At 42.1% G+C, this 21713-nt stretch overlaps 1 protein-coding gene across 3 annotated transcripts in view; it reads right to left on the bottom strand.

Moving 5' to 3' along the window:
- The window catches only part of LOC140714435 (salivary plasminogen activator beta-like), a 125146-nt gene that overhangs the window by 15661 nt on the left and 87772 nt on the right, over positions 1-21713 (bottom strand). For all 3 annotated transcript variants that reach the window (XM_073025732.1, XM_073025730.1, XM_073025731.1), the window contains 4 exons: positions 13719-13810; positions 6568-6760; positions 5130-5266; positions 1500-1640 (listed from right to left, as the gene is read on the bottom strand). In XM_073025732.1, the coding sequence (XP_072881833.1) occupies positions 1500-1640; positions 5130-5266; positions 6568-6760; positions 13719-13810 (563 nt within the window). The remainder of the gene's footprint in view (positions 1-1499; positions 1641-5129; positions 5267-6567; positions 6761-13718; positions 13811-21713) is intronic.

Consider the following 21713-nt stretch of genomic DNA (forward strand, 5'->3'; position numbering starts at 1 on the left):
TTTGGATCTGAGCGAACGCTGCTTTTAAGTTAAAGGCGATCAATAACTTTTCCTGGTAGGCTGCAGTATATATATTTTTTACCAGTCGTTAGGAGATATTGGAATGTTGTTCAGTAAAGAAGTATACGCAACGTATATTTAAAAGTAGCCGCGTTACGGGCACGGTTCGAAAAAAAGCATTTGCAATATGTATTTGTTTTTGTTACCATATGGATTTAATTAAAAGTTAAAAAATCCTCACGTGTAATATCTTTCTGTGTAAATATCTCATATTACAACGTGGGACACCTGCGGCCGAAAATCCGGTGCGGCCTAAAATCTGGTGCGGCCTGTACAATTAAAAAATTGATTTTATTTCTAAAATTAGAGCCAGCGGCTTTTAATCAGGTGCGCTCTGTAGTCCGGAATCTATGGTAAATGTGATTCTTCCTTGGTATATGCTAAAATAAAATGGAAGTTCTTAAGAAGTGTTTTCTTGTGGTTTTACATATGTGAAGTGTTTCCTTTGTTTGTGAATACATATGTGAATACCCTAAGCTGAATAAGGAAAGAACGCAGAATGAATTTTAAAATAATTTTCGTTACAGACATACTTGCCTTTATTAGTAAACACATTGAATTCAAGAGTCAGGAAATTATGTTGCAACTTTATAGAACTTTGGTTAGGCTGCATCTGGAGTATTGCATTTAATTCTGTTTGTCCCGTTCCAGGAAGTACATGGAGGCTTTTGAGGGCAGTGAACAGGCTCATCAGTATGCTGCCTAGATTGGAGAATGTGCTATAACAAGATGTTAGACAAACCTGGGCCCTTTACTCAAGCAGCAGAGGCTGAGAGATGACCTGAAAGAAGGTTATAAAATTGAGAGAGGCATGGAAAGACAGTCACCATATTTCCTCAGGGCTATACAGTAATACTTTAATACAACAGGGTGTTAATGTCCATTGAGAAGCATAATGTTTAAAGATGATGTGTGGGGCAATTCTTCAAAAAAATGTGGTGCCTGAAATGTGCTGCCAGGGTGGGGACAATTATGAATTAGAAATATTTAAGAGGCTTTTAGATTGATACTTGAATATGCAGAGAATGGATGGATATGGACCATGTGCAGGCAGAAAGAATTAGTTTAATTAAGTGTCATTAGCTGAATTGGTTTGGCACAACATGGACCAAAGGGTCTATTCATGTGTTGTACTGTTCTATATTATGCTTGAGAGGAAACAATTCTAGTTTATCTAGGATACTCTTTAATCCTGACAATATCTTGATGAACCTCTTCTACATGGTCTCCAAAAACCTTCACATCTATCCTGTAATGTAGTGACCAGAACTGCAAAGAATACTGCACATGTGGCATAACCAAAGTTTATAGCTTTAATAGCTTTTACACCCAGCACACTGACTAATGATGGCAAGTATGCCATATGGCTTATTTACCCATTTTATCTACTGAAAGTGAAATTATTGCTGCTAGATAGTTATTCAGAATTTTAAACTTACATGCACTTTCCATACCATAACCAGAAATTTCACATTGGGTGCCATCAGCAAGTCTTTGGTATTTCAGAGGCAGGCAGACAGTTTGTACAAATTTAGTCATCTTTGCACACATTCCTGATTGAGATTTCAGCTTCAACAGTGCTTTAAAGACAAAGGAAAATCTTTTAGGCAAAATACATAAATTTTACCGAAAGATTTATTTTCAGTGAAGCAAAATAAGTGCTGCTGAACTTCAAGAATTATTGCAAACAATTGTTAATTCATCTGAGAACTCCATTTTGAAGTTTTGAGAAGGAGAAGCTAAACTGTATTGGCTATTTCTTACATCCTTCACATACATGAGGAGTAAAAACCCCTACATTATGTCTCTATCTAAATGTGCAATCATAGTTATTTATAATTGTTTATAATAAATAGAACAGTCAATGTAATATAGAGTACCCTCAAATCAGTGTGAGTTCATCAGTCTGAAGCTGTCCCCAAACCTGTTGGTCCAGGCTTTTATGCTGCAGTACCGCTTCCCAGATGGTAGCAGCTAGAATAGATTGTAGTTGGGATGCCTTGGGACCCCAATGATCCTACGGGCCCTTTCTACACCCCTGTTCTGAATCATGGAAAGTTCACAACTACAGATGCGCTGGGCTGTCCGCATCACTCTCTGCAGAGTCCTGCGATTAAGGGAGGTAGAGTTCCAAAACTAGACAATGATGCAGCCAATCAGGATGCTCTCAATTGTGCCCCTGTAGGATTTGGGGGCCCATACCAAACTTCCTCAACTGTCTGAGGTGATTCCCATGGAGTAAAGGGAATTACAGAGGCGTTAGAAAGGGACTTGCCAAAGCTGATTGGAAGGGAACACTATCAGTGATGTCAGCAGAACACTAATGGCTGGAATTTCTAGGAATAATTTAGAAGGTACAGGAAAGATACATCCCAAAGATGAAATAGCATTCTAAAGGCAGAATGATGCAACCATGGATGACAAAATAAGTCAAGGACATCATAAAAGCAAAAGACCATAAGATATAGGAGCAGAAGTAGGTCATTTGGCCCATCGAGTCTGCTCCGCCATTCAATCATGGGCTGATCCAGTTCTTCCAGTCATCCCCACTCCCCTGCCTTCACCCCATACTCTTTAATGCCCTGGCTAATCAAGAACCTATCTCTGCCTTGAATACACCCAATGACTTAGCCTCCACAGCTGATTGTGACAACAAATTCCACAGAATTACCACCCTCTGACTAAAGTAATTTCTCCACATCTCAGTTCTAAATGGACGTCCTTCAATCCTGAAGTCGTGCCCTCTTGTCCTGGAATCCCCTACCATGGGAAATAACTTTGCCGTATCTAATCCATTCAGGCCTTTTAACATTCAGAATGTTTCTATGAGATCCTCCCCTCATTCTCCTGAACTCCAGGGAATACAGCCCAAGAGCTGCCAGATGTTCCCCATACAGCAACCCTTTCATTCCTAGAATCATTCTTATGAATCTTCTCTGAACCCTCTCCAATGTCAGTATATCATTTCTAAAATAAGGAGCCCTAAACTGCACACAATACTCCAAGTGTGGTCTTACAGGTGCCTTATAGAACTTCAACATCACATCCCTGCTCTTAAATTCTATACTTATAGACATGCATGTCAACATTGCATTTGGCTTCTGCACCACTGACTCAACCTGGAGGTTAACCTTTAGGGTATCTTGAACACAGTCTCCCAAAACCCTTTGCATCTCTTCATTTTGAATTCTCTGCCTATCTAAATAATAGTCTGCCTGTTTATTTGTTCTACCAAAGTGCATGACAGTCCACTATCCAATTTTGTATTTCATTTGCCACTTCTTTGCCCATTTCCCTAAACTATCTAAGTCTCTCTGCAGGCTCTGTTTCCTCAACACTACCCGCTCCTCCACCTATCTTTGTTTCATCTGCAAATTTAGCCACAAATCCATTAATCCCATAGTCCAAATCATTGACAACATCGTAAAAAGCAGCGGTCCCAACACCGACCCCTGTGGAACTCCACTGGTAACTGGCAGCCAGCCAGAATAGGATCCCTTTATTACCACTTTCTGTTTTCTGCCAATCTGCCAATACTCCACCCATGTTAGTAGCTTCCCTGTGATTCCATGAGCTCTTCTTGCTAAGCAGCCTCATGTGTGGCACCTTGCCAAAGGTCTTCTGAAAAGGCAAGTACAGCACATCTACTGCATCTCCTTTGTCTACCCTGCTTGTAAGTTCCTCAAAGAATTGCAGTAGCTTTGTCAGGCAGCATTTTCCTTTCAGAAAACCATGCTGGCTTTGGCCTATCTTGTCATGTGCCTCCAGGTACTCTGTAATCTCATCCCTACAATCGATTCCAACAACTTTCCAACCACTGATGTGAGCCTAACAGGTTTATAGTTTCCTTTCTGTTGTCTCCCACCCTCTTAAATAGCAGAGTAACATTTGCAATTTTCCAGTCATTCGTTACAATGCCAGAATATACCTCTCTTTCTGATACACAGTATATCCTTAGACGTTCAGCTCCCAATGGCAGCCATCCTTTAGCCAAGCTTCAGAGATGGCCACAACATCACATTTGCCAATCTGTAGCTGAACTTCAAGATTATACATTTTAATTCTTATGTTGTGTGCATTCAAATATAACACTTTCAGTCCAGTATTTGTTACTTTCTCTTTTACTGCACCACACTTCTATTGCCCTGTAAATCATCCCACTGACTGTGATTATGCTTCATCTCCTGCCTGTCCTTTCTATCAACTCTTGATTTATTTCTGTTTTTCCCTTCCTCAGATCTATCACTCTGGTTCCCATCCTCCGCCAAATTAGTTTAAACCCTCACTATCAGCTCTATTAAACCTGCCTGTTAGGATATTGGACCCCTTTGGGTTCAGGTGCAACCCATCCTTTTTGTACATGTTGTACCTCCTGCAGAAGAGGCCCCAATGATCCAGGAACATGAAGCCCTGCCCCCTACACTGTTCTTTCAGTCACACATTAATATGCCTGATCATGCTATTCTTGAGCTCGTTAGCAAGAAGTTTGGGTCCCTTGTCCAAGAAAGATGTGTTGGCATTGGAGAGGGTCCAAATGAGGTTCACAAGAATGATTCCAAGAATAAAAGAGTTAAAGTATGAGGAGCGTTTGATGGCTCTGGCCTGTACTCGGTGGAGTTTAGAAGATGGGGTGGGGGGGTGGGGGGGAAATTTCATTGAAACCTATTGAATATTGAAAGACCTTTCTAGAGTGGATCTGGAGAGAACATTTCCTATAGCGAGTGAGTCTAGTATTAGAGGGCCCAACCTCAGTATAAGGGGATGTCTATTTAGAACATATGACAAGGAATTTCTCTAGATAAAGGGGAGTGAATCTGTGGAATTCATTGCCATAGACAGACGTGGAGGTCAAATCATTGGGTATATATGAAGCAGAGGTTGATACGTTCTTGATTAGTGAGGATGTCAGAGGTTACCTGAAGAAGGCAGGAAAATGGGGTTGAAGGGGAAATGGATCAGCCATAATGTTGAAGCATATTTAATGGGCTGAATGGTATAATTTGTTCCTAGGTCTTATGAAATTTGTATTGTTTAGAGTAACATAGTATTAACAACAAACTTCATCTTACCAATATCATTGTCATATGTATGTTCATTGAACCTTTGGTGAATAATTATTTTTTCAACAGAAAAGTTTTGTTCATTCTTAGCATGTTCACTGATCGAAAATTTTCCCAGTAATACCCTGTAGTCTGTAGGGGAAGCACTAAACAAGAAACAAAGACAAGTTTTGTTTTAGAATATGTGTACAGAAAATTTGCTAACTTTATGGCTGCAATTTGCATTGCACCTCCTTTTAATGAATGTAATCCAATTCCCAAGGTACACGTGAAACTTACTGTCATTTCAATATCATATTACAACTATCACACTTTTAATTGTTATAGAGCAAAGCTTTGACAATATTTTCCACCAAAAAACAACTCAGTTTTTATAAACATAGGTGTTTTAAAAATATGAAAAAGCATGGCTCAATAAATAAGGAATCAACATCAACCAAAGGTATTGGACAATGAAAGGTATTGCATCAGGCTATGCAATGTGATTCAACCCACAATTTGCATCTGTTTTTGTATTCTTATTGTAAGTGCACAGTATTCATTATTATCATGTTCTTATAGAAACTAACTGTATAAAATAGTCAGATTGAAAACACATTAATGAGAGTGATGATATATGAACCAAATTAGTTTTATTTACCATCTTAAACTCCTCTTTAGTGAAGCTATTTTGAAAAGCATGGAATTCTGCATGAGATTTTTACTTATAAAGAGGACCATCACCACAAAAGACAGGTGTGATACACAGTAGTTCAATGCTATTATTGAAATAAATTTAGTTTAAGAGATTGAGTTTATAGAATAGGGATAGTTGGTCAAATATTTTTTTTTCAGCCAGGTTTTGGAAGAAGTATCCTGAAGAACAGTGAGGAAAAAAAATTGGTATTTCAAACTGTATTTATCTAAATTTATTACAGCTGACAGTGCTATTGAATCTCAATAATTAATTGCCAATTTAAGCTGGAGGGTTTGGCTATTTGGCAGAATAAAAGCTAAATTTTATTAAAAATCAACACTAAATTCTACTTCTTAAATAAAAATCTGGTACCAACAATACAAGCATCACTGAAGTATCGTTAGTAAGAGATTTCAGCTAAAGCAATTTAGCCAGAATTGTAAACAGAATGAAAGTTATTTTCAAGTCTGGCTAATTCTTACATGGGGACAAACTATGAAATAAAATAATTAAACAGCTCATAACAATAAATTATATGTTCATATTATTCCAGAATCAAGCAATTAAATGATTTAAACCAACTTTTGGTCTATCTTGAACTTAAAATGCTTTTGAAGAGACCGAAGAAATGTATCTGCAGAGTCTACTGATAACTGGTTTAGCTAACAGCCAGGGTTGTGTTGTCATTAACCCTGAATCATGGTTTAGCAATATTTGACAGAGTGGAGTGTGATCCCACTACTGGAATGAAAAGCTGAAAGAGGAACCTACTTGGTGACAATGCAGTGTGCAGCTGTCAGAACCCAGCATGGATTAATCAAACTTGCTCCACATTGAAAAGCCGGATTAATGGATCTTGCTCCAGTAATATAAAGTGCTGCTTGCCAAGGGTGAGATTCAATTGTGGCTCCAAGTCCTCCAACAATCTTCTTCATTTTATGCCACCTTTTGCCACACTTTGACTCTGATAGAAGAGAATCATCCACTAGTACAATCACATTTATTGGGATGTTGAAATACACATTGCTAGTTCTGTAATTTCCCAAAGAATAATTACTTTGGCTAAGCCAGAAAACATTGACTTATTCAACAAATTAATGAAAAAAGACACTATGTCTAGGGAAATTTTATTAGGACTAGAGAAGTCAGAGTAAGAAGGTGGGGTGGAGGGGAGGAAGAAGTACAAGGTAGGTGATAGGTGAAACCAGAAGAGGGAGAGAGGTGAAGTAAAGAGCTGGGAAGTCAATTGATGAAAAAGATAAATGTCTGGAGAAGGGGAAATCTGATAGGAGGTGGCCATGGAAGAAAGGGAAGGGAGGAGCAGCAGAGGGAGATGATGGGCTAGCAAGTTGATAAGTTGAAAGGGGGAAGTGGAGAGTGGTGAAAGAGCAGCAGTAGAAGAGGCCATGGACATGACATATCAGAATGGGAATGGGGAGTAGAATTTGAATGTGTGGCCTCTGGGAGACCCCGCTTTTTCTGGCAGATGGAGTGTAGGTACTCGGCAAAGCGGTCTCCCAATCTACATCAGGTCTCATGGATATACAGGAGGCCTACCTGGAACTCCAGATACAGTAGATAACTCCAGAGTGAAGTGTTGCCTCATCTTGAAGGACCTTTTGGGGCCCTGAATGGTAGTGAAGGAGATGATGTAGGGACAGGTGTAGCACTTGTTCCACTTGCAAGGATAAGTACCAGGAGGGAGATCAGTGGGGAGGGATAAATGGACAAGGGACTATCATAGGAAGTGATCCCTGCAGGAAGCGGGGGGGGGGGGGGGGGATAGGGGAGGGAAAGATGTACTCGGTGGGAGGATCCCATCAGAGATGGTGGAGGTTACGGAGAATTATGTGCTAGATGTGGAGGCTGGTGGAGTGGTAGGCAAGGACAAGAGGAACCTTATCCTTGTTGGGGTGGTGGATGGATGGAGTGGGGACAAATGTGCATGAAATTGAAGAGATGCATTGATAGTGGAGGAAGGAAAGCTCCTTTCTTTAAGGATGACATTTCATCAGTTCTGGAATGAACAGCCACAATCCTGAGAACAGATGCTGTGGAGAGAGAGGAACTGAGAGAAGGGGATGGCATTTTCCACAAGTGACAAGGTGGGAAAAGGTATAGCCCAGTTAGTCATGAAAATCAGTGGGTTTATAAGTGATATCAGTAGATAAAGCTGACTCCAGAAAGAGAGATCATGAAAGGGGAGGGAGTTGTCAGAAACGGACCAGGTACATTTGAGGGCAGGGTGGAAGTAGGAGGCATAGTTGACGAGCTCAGCATGGGTGCAGGAAGCAGCATCATTGTAGTCTTCAAACTAATATGGCAGGGGATGGGAACCAGTATTTTAGAGCTGTGGATGAGCCAGTAGTTTACAAGTAGATGATGGCTGTAACATGAATGTAAGGAAGGACAAGCCAATGATTGGGTACAAATGCAGACAGAACAAAAGAGTTAAATGATACCACAGAGGCAAAATTCAAAAGGGTGAAGAAAGCAGGACTGAAGGTACTGTGCTTAAATGTGAGTAGCATTTGGAATAAGGTGGATGAACTCATGGTGCAATTACACATTGGTCAGTATGATGTTGTGGCATCACTGAGTCATGGCTTAATGAAAGCCATAGTTGGGAGCTTAACATCAAAGGGTATAACTTGTATCAAAAGGACAAGCAGAAAAGCATAGGCGGTTGGTAAGAGATGGAATTGGGTTAGAGAACATTGAATCTTTATGGGTGGAATTAAGAAATTGCAAGGGTAAAAAAAATTATGGCAATCATATATAGGCCTCCAAGGTGTGGAGTTGAGATTGAAAAAGGAGTTAGAAAAGGCATGTAATAAGGGTAATGACACAATTGTAATGGGCTTCAAGGGGATTGGGAAAACCAGGTTGGTGTCGCATCGCAAGAGAGGGAATTTGTTGCATGCCTATGAGATGGCTTTTTAAGAGCAGCTTGTGCTTGAGTCTACTCAGGAAAAGGTTATCTTTGACTGGGTGTTAAGTAATAACCCTGACTTTATTGGGGAGCTTAATGTAAAGGAATCCTTAGGAGGGATGATTGTAGTATGATTGAATTCATACTGCAATTGAGGGAGAAGCACAAGTCACATGCATCTGTATTACAATGGAATAAAGGAAATTACAGAGGCATGAGAGAGGAGCTTGCCCAGGTAGATTAGAGGAGGATACTGGTGGGATAACAGCAGGGCAGAGATGGCTGAAGTATATGGGAATAGTTCACAAGGTGCAGGATGGATATGTCCCACAGAAGTAAATGTTCTCAAATGGTAGAGGTAGGCAACAGTGGCTGACAAGGGAAGTTAAGGACTGCATAAAAGCCAAGGAAATGGCATACAAGATAGCAAAAGTGATTGGGAAGTTGGATGATGGGGAAAATTTAAAAATCCAACAAAGGGCATGTAAGAAAGTTATAAGGGATAAGTTGAAATATGAGGGCAAACTAGCCAATATAAAGTAGGATACTAGAAGTTTTTTCAGTTATATAAAAAGTAAAAGGGAGGTGAGGATATTGGACCACTGGAAAACTGCTGTTGATGAGGTAGTAACGGGGAATGAAGAAATGACAGATGAACTTAATAAGTACTTTGCATCAGTCTTCACTGTTGAAGACATTAGCCAGAGGTCCATGAGTATCATGGAGCACAAGTGAGTACCATTGCAATTACAAAGGAAAAAGTTTGTGGCAAATTCAAAGTCTTAAAATGAATAAATCACCTGGACCAGATGGATTAAATGCCAGAGTCCTGTGAGTGGTTGCTGAAGAGATAGATGCATTAGTTGTGATCTTTCAAGAATTACATGATTCTGGCATGGGGCAGAAGGACTGGAAGATTGCAAATATCACTCCACTCTAAGAGAGGAAGGCAAAAGAAAGGAAATTATAGGCCAGTTAGCCCAACCTCAGTTGCTGGGAAAGTGTTGGAATCAATTATTAAGGATGAGGCTGGGGGGGGGGGGGGGGGTGGGGGGTGGGGGGAGGTACTTGGAGTCTAATGATAAAATAAAAATAAAAATGTGGTTGTTAAGTTGATGGAAAAGATCCTGAGGGGCAGGATTTGTGAACATTTGGAGAGGTATAATATGATTAGGAATAGTCAACATGGCTTTGTCAACAGGCTTATGAGCCTGACTGATTTTTTTGAGGATGTAACTAAACACATTGATGAAGGTAGAGCAGTAGATGTAGTGTACATGGATTTCAGCAAGGCATTTGATAAGGTACCCCATGCAAGGCTCATTGAGAAAGTCAGGAGGCATGGGATCCTAGGGAACATTGTTTTGTGGATCCAGAACTGGCTTGCCCACAGAAGGCGAAGTGTGGTTGTAGATGGGTCATATTCTGCATGGAGGTCGGTGACCAGTGGTGTGCCTCAGGGATCTGTTCTGGGACCCCTACTCTTCGTGATTTTTATAAATGACCTGGATGAGGAAATGGAGGGATGGGTTAGTAAATTTGCTGATGACACAAGGGTTGAGAGTGTTGTGGATAGTGTAGGGGGCTGTCAGAGGGTACAGCGGGACATCAATAGGACGCAGAACTGGGCTGAGAGGTGGCAGATGGTGTTCAACCCAGATAAGTGTGAGGTGGTTCATTTTGGTAGGTCAAATATGATCGAAGAATATAGTATTAATGGCAAGACTCTTGGCAGTCTGGAGGAGCAGAGGGATCTTGGGGTCTGAGTGCACAGGATACTCAAAGCTGCTGCTCAGGTTGACTCTGTGGTTAAGAAGGCATATGGTGCATTAGCCTTCGTCATCCTTGGGATTGAGTTTGAGAACCAAGAGGTAATGTTACAGCTATATAGGACACTGGTCAGACCCCACTTGGAGTACTGCACTCAGTTCTGGTCACATCATACAGGAAGGATGCGGAAACTATAGAAAGGGTGCAGAGGAGATTTCAAAGGACGTTGACTGGATTGGGAAGCATGCCTTATGGGAATAGGTGGAGTGACTTGGCCTTTTCTCCTTGGAGCAGCAGAGGATGAGAGGTGACTCGATGGAGGTGTACAAGATGAGAGGCATTGATCACGTGGATAGTCAGAGGCTTTTTTCCAGGGCTGAAGAGGCTAATGTGAGAGGGCACAGTTTTAAGGTGCTTGGAAGTGGGCACAGAGGAGATGTCAGGGGCAAGTTGTTTTTTTAAATGCAATGAGTGGTGAGTGCATGGAATGGGCTGCCAGCAATGGTGATGGAGGTGGATACAATAGGGTCTTTTAAGAGACTCTTGGATAGGTACATGGAGCTTAGGAAAATAGAGGGCTATAGGTAAACCTAGGTAATTTCTAAGTACGTACATGTTTGGCACAGCATTGTGGGCCAAAGGGCCTGTATTATGCAGTAGGTTTTCTATGTTCTAACTCAAAAGTCAGCATGGTTTCTCTAAAGTACTCTTTAGAGTACTTTAGAGTACTTTGAGGAAGTAATAAGCAGGGTAGACAAAGAAGAGGCAGTGGATGTCATTTAGTTGGATTTTCGGAAGCTGCTTAACAAGATAAAATCCTATGGCATAACAGGAAAGATACTGGCATGGATAGCAGAATGGCTGACAGACAGGAGTCAGCACGTGGGAATAAAAGGAGCCTTTTCAGGTTAGCTGCCAATAACTAGTGGTGTTACTCAGGGGTTAGTATTGGGACCACCTCTTTCACGTTGTTTGTCAATGATTTAGACAGTGGAGTTGATGGCTTTCTGGCAGTTTTAGATGATATGAAGATAGGATGGAGTGGTAGGTAGTGCTGAGGAAGCAGGACTTAGACAAATTGGAAGAATGGGCAAAAAAGTGGCAAATGATATACACCCTACACAGGGTGAATGTGGAGGGGATGTTTCCTCTGGTGGGAGTGTCCAGAACTAGAGAGCACAATCTCAAAACTGAGGGGCAACCCCTTAGAACAGAAGCATGGAGGAATTTCTTTTTAGCCAGAGAATAGTAGCTCCGTGGAATGCTCTGGCACAGACTACAGTGGAGGCCAAATCCATGGGTATATTTAAGGCAGACTTCTATAGTTCCCTGATTGGTAAGGGCATCAAAGGATATGGCGAGAAAGTAGCTGTATGGAGTTGAGTGGGATCCGGGATCATCCATGATGGAATGGTGGAGCAGACTCAGCAGGCTGAATGGCCTAATTCTGCTCCTAAGTCTGATGGAGAATGTAGTGTTGAAGAAGATGGGGAGTGATACCGGTGTAGGCTTGGAACATAGACTGTTCCACGTAGCCGATAAAAAGGCAGACACAATTTGGAAGGTCAAACTTGAAGGCAGAGCACAAGATTCTTAGCAGTGTGGAAGAATAGAGGGTTCTTGGGACCTCCATCCATAGAACCCTCAAAGTTGCCACACAAGTTGATAGGGTGGTTAAGAAGATGTATGGTGTATTGCATTCATTTTGGGGGGACTAGAATATATAAGCAAGGATGTAATGTTGAAACTTTATAAGGCACTGATGAGGCTTCACTTGGAGAATTGAGAGCCATTTTGGGCCCCTTAGCTAAGAAAGGATGTGCTGACATTGAAGTGGGTTCGAAGGAGGTTCACAGAAATTATTCTTGTATTGAAAGACTTATCATATAAGAAGCATTTGATGGCTTTGGACCTATACTCTCTGGAACTTGGAAGAATGAGATGAGATCTCATTGAAACCTATCAAATATTGAAATGCCTTAACAAAGTAGATGTGGAGAGGATGTTTCCTATGGTGGGGAAGTCTAAGACCGGGGGACATAGCCTCAGAATAGAAGGATGTCCATTTAGAATAGATGAAGAGGAATTTCTTTAGCCAGAGAGTGATGAATCTGTGGAATTCTTTGCCACAGGTAGCTATGGAGGCCAACTCATCAAAAGGTCCATTTTATTGTGGAAGTATGCATGTACAATTCAACTCTGATATTTGTCTTCTTCCGATAGACATGAAATACAGAAAGACTCTGTGAGCTATTGAAAGTAAAGACATCAGCTCCCTCTCCTGCATGAAAAAGAAATAAAACTTGCGAACACCAAAATCCCCCAGAGAAAACAGCAACAATAGCAACAAACCCTCAAACCCACCAGAAAAAAGCAGTGAAAATAATAATCCCAGATCCCCCCACTTACAAAAAGAACAGCGACAGCAGCATCGAAACCTTCAATCCTCCCTCTCACACACATAGAACTAACAGATCACCCCTCCTGCCAGTCAGCCACAAGAAAGAAAACACCAAAAAATGAAGGAGACCAATATAAAGTATATTTACGTAAACTTAAGGCAGAGGTGATAGATTCTTGATTAGTCAAGGAATGACAGGATGTTGGAAGAAGGCAGAAGATTGGGTCTGGGAGGAAAATAGATCAGCCACGATGAAGTAGAGCAGATTCAATGGGCCAAATTGCCTAATTCTTCTATATCTTATGGTCTAAGATGCTAAAAGAAATAAGTACCAAGAGCTGTAGGACAGACCTAAATACAAGGAAAGGATACTTGTCTGGAAAGTCACTTTTGCAGGGGGAGCAAAGGCAAAGGTAATTACCTGCTGTGTTAATGATGAAATAAAAAGAAACAGCCACAGAACGCTTAGGAAGCTTAAAGGTGTCAGAGAATGCCCATCCTTGTGATGCACAAATAGAGGATGGGTGGAGGGAAGTTGAGATGATGCAGATCAGACGGTCAGGGTGAGGAAGTGATCAATTAGAGAGGCAGGAAGTGTAATTCATGAGGGGGAACAATTCCATGAAAAAAAATGGCAGACTACACAAAGAGTGTATTCCATCCACATGATCCGAAATATAGATGTTATTGTCTGTACTTACACAACACAGTGCCACCCGCACATGTTAAAATAAATCATTAAGTTTTGGATCCAACAAATGTTTGTAAGATTTAGTTTTAAATTGTTCCTCTTAAGGTAATTTTTAAAAATTCACTTACTAATTTCTGTCTGACATTTTGGAATATCGCAGAAGTCCCAGTACTTTATTCCTTCAATGAAACACCAAGGCTTTTTATCATTGTCTGGATTCCTTTGCAGTTGAAATATTAAACACATGGATTGGTAATTGAACAGTATAAATGGCATTTCAAATAAATAGAAAAAGGACTACTGGATATACTGTATAAATGGATAACACTAATTGTCAGAAAAATGTGAACAGCGAAATCCATCTAGTGGCAGCTTTTCTTAAACATTGCTGAAACATTCATTTCTGTGATGGCTCAGATTTCCAGCTTTACTCTCACTATCAGTAGATGTAGGAAGTAGTTTGGAAAAGTATTTCCCAATTAATAATCCCTCCGACATGTTTCCAAGCTATTTTAGATAGATAGATAGATAGATACTTTATTCATCCCCATGGGGAAATTCAACTTTTTTTCCAATGTCCCATACACTTGTTGTAGCAAAACTAATTACATACAATACTTAACTCAGTAAAAAATATGATATGCATCTAAATCACTATCTCAAAAAGCATTAATAATAGCTTTTAAAAAGTTCTTAAGTCCTGGCGGTTGAATTGTAAAGCCTAATGGCATTGGGGAGTATTGACCTCTTCATCCTGTCTGAGGAGCATTGCATCGATAGTAACCTGTCGCTGATGTCGTATTTAGATGTTCATCCTTAATTATTCTCCCCACATGCTGCCCAATTTACCCCTCCCTAAATAATTTGTAGACTTATATGCTGCAAAGCAAAGTTATGAGATCAAAGATAGACTAGCCAGTCGGTCATGTTTGCATATAGTGTGGGAAATGCAATCCTCACCCAGTGGCTGCAGAGCTATAGAGCTAATCACCAAATGGACAATGGACACCACTCCTCTTCGTACAGGTTTCTTACACATCTCCACCTGGGCTTTCTGCTGTGATTGACCAGCTGGCTTTGCCCAGCTTAAGTGCTTGTGAATAACATTTTCCCAGTAAAGAAGAATGTTAAATTTCCCGAGATCTTATTTGTCTTAATCATTGTATCAGAATTATGGCCTCTTTCGGTGTCTTGTATTTTATAGAGCATGGAAACAAATAAAACAGGCCAACCATCAAGCAACAAGCTATAAATCAGCCTTCACACATGCCCATCAACTCTTCTGACTGTACAACCCACCTACACCCTTGTGTCAGTTTACATTCTCCAATTAACCTACCAATACAAGACCATAAGACATAGGAACAGAATTAGGCTATTCGGCCCATTGAGTCTGCTCCATCATGGCTGTGCAAGGGGCTTTTCTTTCTTTTTCTTTGTGAGGGTTTTTTTCTTTTTTTGTTATTGCATATGTTAATCAAAATGGCTTCCTTGTTTTGTTAAAAGTAGGAATGCTTCTTTGTTATGATAAGTGCTTTCTCTCACAGTTTTGTTTGGGTTAAAATTACTGATAACGAGAATTGTATTCTTTTGTTAACCAATTGGGATTAATGTTATTCTCTCTTCTGGGTCTGTAAACTATTGTTGGCGGGGATTTGGGGAGTCGGCACGAGGGGGTGAGAGAGAGAGGACACGATGCTGTAAGCTGGCAATGGAACGGACCCTGAATGGGAGTCTGAGGCCAGGATTTTCGGTGAGGAGAGGAGATGAAGACAGACATGCCGGGAGTGCTTGGTTGATCACTTCGGGTGGTCCTGAGCTGCGAGTCGAGGAGGTCTGAGGGGATCAAATGGTAGCCAGAAGACTTCATTAATTGAGCTCCAACGGTTGTGCACAAAGTGGTTTGGACTTCGATAAGTTTTGGCGCCTTTTCTTTATTTTCGTTTCCTTCGTATATATAGTATCATTATTAATCACTTAGTTCTAGTAATCTCTATAAAGTGTAATCATTTAATCACATAAGGTGTACTGTCTGTTATTTGGCGGGGTGGGGACATCACACAGTATCCACACAAGCTGATTACCCAGTTTGGCAGGGCCGAGGGCTGCTCTCCCCCTAGACAGAAGCAAGCTGAGCAAGTCTAAGGCATGCCAGGGGGCTACAGCTGATTCATTAGCCCTCTCAACTCCATTCTCCTGCCTTCTCTTCATAATCTTTGAAGCCCTGACTAATCAAGAACTTATCAACCTCCACTTTAAATATACTCAGCAACTTGGTGATGGCAATGAATTCCACATATTCACCAGCCTTTGGCTAAAGAAATTCCTCCTCATCACTTGGTTTGGATCGTGGGAGGAAACTGGAGAACACTGAAGGACTCCCACATGGTCACAAGGAGCATTTGTAAACTCCATAGACAGCAACAGAGATCAGGATTGAACCCAGGTCAGTTAACTGCAAGGTGGCAGCTCTACAATCAGTATCAGTGCTCTTGCATTGATAGGATGCATTTTGCATATCACAGAGACCATCCTGAACAGTCTGTAGATCAGTTTTCTCAAGGATCCCATTGGATCCTATTGGTCTCAAATATCTCCAAAGTCTTTAAGACAATGAAGACAGAAACTGCTGTTGCTTGGTGTTTGTAACTCTGCTTTTGCAGGAGAAATTATTTTGGAGATGAATGTAGCATCTGCAAAGAGCTGGCTAACCTCTCTTTTGCATTGTATTCAGAGTCTGAAAAACCTGCCATTCAGTCAAAATTTAATATTTATGTATTGAGATACAGTGTGGAATAAGCCCTTCAAGCCATGCAACCCAGCAATCCCCCAGTTTAATCCTAGCTGAATCACAGGACAATTCACAACGGCCAATTAACCTACCAATTGATAGGTCTTTGGACTGTGAGAGGAAATCAGAGCATCTAGAGAAAACTCACCTAATCATTGGGAGAACACACAAACTCTTTACAGGCAGTGGTAGGAACTGAAGCCTAGTTGGTTACTGGTATTGTCAGGCATTGGGCTAATCACTATATACTGTGCTACCCCATGTATGTGTAGATTTATCAATTTCAAATGTGTATTTGAGGGCAACAGTGAAATGTAGAAGTTGATTGTAGCTAAGATATTGCCCTGCTGCATGATCAGTTTAAGCACTGAACTTGTAGAACAGTACTGCACACAAACAGACCCTTCAGCACGGGATATCTGTGCTGATCATGATGCCAAATTAAACCAAATCTCTTCTTCTTCCTCCACATATTTTAGCTTTGTTTGTCATACTTATATCGAAACAGTCTGAGGATTGTGCCGGGCATACCAAGAAATATATATCACCGCACTTCTAGTGCCAACAGAACATTTTCACAACTCCCCAACCCTACGTGACAGGAGTCCTTGACGAGGATGAATTGGGCCAAATGCTGGGATGTCCAAAGCAAGGTTCGAGATCTGGTATTAGATCAAGAGATCTGAGCTCAAAATAAACATTAGCGATATCACAAGTAACTTCACGATTGAGCACCAAACTGAGTTCAGGTATTCCTTAAATACTTCCTTAAATATAACCAACATGGCTTTGTGAAGGGAAGATCGTGCCTCACGAGCCTGATTGAGTTTTTTGAAGAGGTAACAAAAGAAATTGATGAGGGTTGGGCAGTGGATGTGGTCTACATGGACTTTAGCAAGGCATTTGACAAGGTCCCTCACGAGAGACTCATCCACAAAGTCATGACGCATGGGATAAGTGGAACCTTGGCTGTTTGGATAAAAAATTGGCTTGAAGAAAGAAAGCAGAGGGTAGTTGTGGAAAGAAAGTATTCTGCCTGGAGGCCAGTAACTAGTGGAGTGCCGCAGGGATCTGTCCTGGGACCCCTGCTATTTGTGATTTTTATAAATGACCTGGATGTAGAGGCAGAAGGATGGGTGAGTAAGTTTGCAGATGACACGAAGATTGGAGGAGTTGTGGATGGAGCTGCAGGTTGTTGAAGGTTATAAGAGGATGTAGACAGGCTGCAGAGTTGGGCAGAAAAATGGCAGATGGAGTTCAATCCGGATAAGTGTGAGGTGACGCATTTTGGAAGGACAAAGCAGAAGACTGAGTACAGGATTAATGGTCAGTTACTTAAGAGTGTGGATGAACAAAGGGAACTTGGGGTTCAAATCCATACATCCCTCAAGGTTGTTGCTCAGGTTGATAGGGTAGTTAAGAAGGCCTATGGGATGCTAGGCTTCATTAATAGGGGGATTGAGTTCAAGAATAGAGAGGTCATGTTGCAACTCTACAAATCTCTGGTGAGTCCGCACTTAGAGTATTGTGTTCAATTCTGGTCACCTCATTGTAGGAAGGATGTGGAAGCTATGGAGAGGGTGCAGAGGAGAATTACCAGGATGTTGCCTGGTTTGGAGAACAAGTCATATGAAGCAAGGTTGGCAGAGCTGGGACTTTTCTCTTTGGAGCGTAGAAGAATGAGAGGGGACTTGATAGAGGTCTACAAGATTATGAGAGGCATAGATAGGGTGGATAGTCAGTGCCTGTTTCCCAGGGCACCAATAGCAAACACCAGAGGGCATATGTACAAAATTAAGGGAGGGAAGTTTAGGGGAGATATCAGGGGTTAGTTTTATACACAGAGGGTTGTGAGTGCCTGGAATGACTTGCCAGGGATGGTGGTGGAGGCTAAAACATTAGGGGTATTTAAGAGCCTCTTGGACAAGCACATGGATGAAAGAAAAATAGAGGGTTATGGGGTAGTGTGGGTTTAGTACTTTTTTAAGGATTATGTGGGTCGGCACAACATGGAGGGCTGAAGGGCCTGTACTGTGCTGTAATGTTCTATGGTTCTATGGTTCTACTCAATTCTTGGCGCTCAAAACATGATTACCATTTAGCACAACCGTCCTGAACCCTTAAAGAGGGTTTAGCCATCTGGACTTTGGGGAGTTTGAGCATTTAAATCCTTGAAGCTGGTGTGGTTGGGGGCATCTCGTAACGAGACCCCTCCCCTATGGCCGATTCATGATGGCCCTGGCTGCTGGGAGAGGCAATGATGGTAATTGTGGATGAGAGCTGGATCAAAGATGTCTGTTTCGGGCACCTAGTACTTTGGGTCTGAATCCTTCCTAGTCCACGAGGTATTGCCGAACCTCTTGAACAGTGAGTTAATCCAAAAGTCTTTTTACCGTAAAATCCTGTTCCCCCATGATAAATCTAGGTGGTGACGGGGCTGATGCTGATGGAATTAAGGCACTGGTGCAGACAGGTTTTAATTTAGAAATGCCAAAGTTGGGGTTGTTCTTTAGGGTCTTGGAGAGCTTCAAGATGTAAACCACCGGGCCTCCTCACCTCTGAGTTTTAAAGGGTCCAGTGAATGTGGGCACTAACTTTCTAGATTTCACTCAGAGAAGCAAATCATGAGTAAACAGCCAGACCTGTAAAGCAGGTCCCCACTTCTTTTTCTGTTCACCTTGGTCTCCGCTTTCCAGGTAGAATTCAGCAACATCTCTCTTGTCTTAATCCATCTTTGCTTGCAGTGTTGGATGAGATCTTCCTCCACAGGGACCCCAACCTCGTCTTCCTGTTCTGGAAAGAGGCAGAGAATAGCCAAACTGGCACTCGAACGGTGCGCTGCATGCTGCAAGATTGAGCAACTTCTGCCCACATCAAATGGTCACACCATTCATCTGAGCTTTCTGAGGACAAGCACAAGCACCTTAGCGTATGTTCTAAATGCTGGTTGGACTGGGGGTGAAACCCAGAGGAAAGGCTTGCTGTTGTCCCTATCAGTTTACAGAACACCCTCCAGAAATAATCTGTGGATCCTGAAGACCAGGACAAGCTGGACCTGCAGACGGTAGCTTCTTCAAGGCAATGAACTTTCAAGCTTTCAAAAACCAATCGGCAACTACCATAATAACCGAGTTCCCGTTGGATGGTGGGAAACCTGTGACAAAGTCCATGGAGATGTGTGCCCAAGGTCTTTCCAGAACGGGTCGGGAGTGGAGGAGCCCTTAAGATCAAGGAAGGGAGTTCTTTGTTTTGTGTGCTCACCTTGTATGCCCACAGTACTGCCGAACCTCTTTCGTCATTCTGGAACACCAACACCTCCTATTGATAAACTTGAGGATCCTGGCAATCCCTGGGAGTGCAGTCATTCTCGACGAATGTCCCCATTGGAATACCTGGGACCTGACGGAACTTGGGATGAACGGCCTATCCGGAGACATTCCTAAGAATCTCCCTTTGCGCTTGAGCCTTGTGAACAAGAGTGTCAATACACCAACGAATTGGCGCTACCACCCTGGCCTGGAACAAAATGGTAGGCTGCTGCTCTCATTCTGGTTCATCAAACTGACGGGACAGGGCATCTGGCTTCTGGTTCTTCGACCCTGGTTGATAAGTCAGGATGAATTCAAAGCGATTAAAGATTAAAGCCCTTTTGGCCTGCCTAGAATTAAGTCACTTGGTCTTCTGAATACAAGCCAGGTTCATTTTGGCAGTCCAAATGATAAAAGGGTCATTGGCTCCCTCGAGCCAGTGACGCCATTCCTCCAAGGCTAACTAAACCACAAGAAGCTCCCGATTCCTGATGTCATAGTTTCAGTCTACCTGGGTCAGCTGCCTAGAGGAGAATGCACACAGGTTCATTTTACCGTCTGAAGGTGGTTGTTGGGACAAGACAGCACCCACTCTGCAGTCTGAGGCGTTCACTTCCATGATGAAGGGAAGGTTCGGGTTAGAAGAAACCAAGATAGGAGCTGTTGCGAACTGCTGCTTAAGACCGCATGGTTTGTTGCCTCCCGGGTGCATGACATCCTGGTACGAGAGGGAAAGCAACCAGAAGTCGTGATACATGTTGGTACCAACGACATAGGCAGGAAGAGGGATGAGGTCCTGAAGTGTGAGTTTCGGGAACTAGGCAGAAGGCTGAAGAACAGGACCTCAAGGGTAGTGTTCTCAGGATTGCTGCCAGTGCTACGTGATAGTGATGGTAAGAATTGGAGGAGATGGCAATTAAATGCGTGGCCGAGGAGTTGGTGCAGGGGCAGGGTTTTAGATTTTTGGACATTGGGATCTCTTCTGAGGAAGGTGGGACCTGTACAGATTGGATGGGTTGCAACTGAACTCGAGGAGAAGCAATATCTTTGCAGGTAGGTTTGCTGGCATGGTTCGGGAGGGTTTAAACTAATTTGCAAGAGGGATGGGACCTGGAGCGATAGAGCAGTGAAAGAAGTGCATGGAGTAAAGCCAGATCTAACACATAGAGAAGCTTTGAGGAAAAATAAGCAGAATAACGGGTGTAAAGGTAGTAAGGTAGAAGGGCTAAAGTGTGTGTACTTCAATGCAAGAAGCATCAGGAACAAAGGTGATGAACTGAGTGCTTGGATACATACATGGAATTATGATGTAGTGGCCATTACAGAGACTTGGCTGGCACCAGGGCAGGAATGGATTCACAATATTCCTGGATTTCAGTGCTTTAAAAGGGATAAAGGGGGGGGGGAAGGGGAAGAGGGGTGGCATTACTGGTCAGGGATATTATTACAGCTACAGAAAGGGTGGGTAATGTAGCAGGATCCTCTTCTGAGTCAGTATGGGTAGTAGTCAGGAACAGGGAGGGAGCAGTTACTCTACTGGGGGTATTCTATAGGCCCCCTGGTAGCAGCAGAGATACCAAGGAGCAGATGGGGAAGCAGATTTTGGAAAGGTGCAAAAATAACAGGGTTGTTATCATGGGTGACTTTAACTTCCCTAATATTGATTCTCACTTGATTAGTTCCAAGGTTTAGATGGGGCAGAGTTTGTTAAGTGTGTCCAGGATGGATTCCTGTCACAGTATGTTGACAGGCCGACTAGGGGGAATGCCATACTAGATCTAGTACTAGGTAATGAACCGGGTCAGGTCACAGATCTGTCAGTGGGTGAGTATCTGGGGGACAGTGATCACCGCTCCCTGGCCTTTAGCATTATCATGGAAAAGGATAGAATCAAAGAGGACAGGAACATTTTTAATTGGGGAAGGGGAAATTATGAAGCTATAAGGCTAGAACTTGCGGGTGTGAATTGGGCTGATGTTTTTGCAGGGAAATTTACTATGGACATGTGGTCGATGTTTAAGGAT

The sequence above is a fragment of the Hemitrygon akajei genome, chromosome 21 (assembly GCF_048418815.1).
Source record: "Hemitrygon akajei chromosome 21, sHemAka1.3, whole genome shotgun sequence".
Taxonomy (NCBI): Eukaryota; Metazoa; Chordata; class Chondrichthyes; order Myliobatiformes; family Dasyatidae; genus Hemitrygon; species Hemitrygon akajei.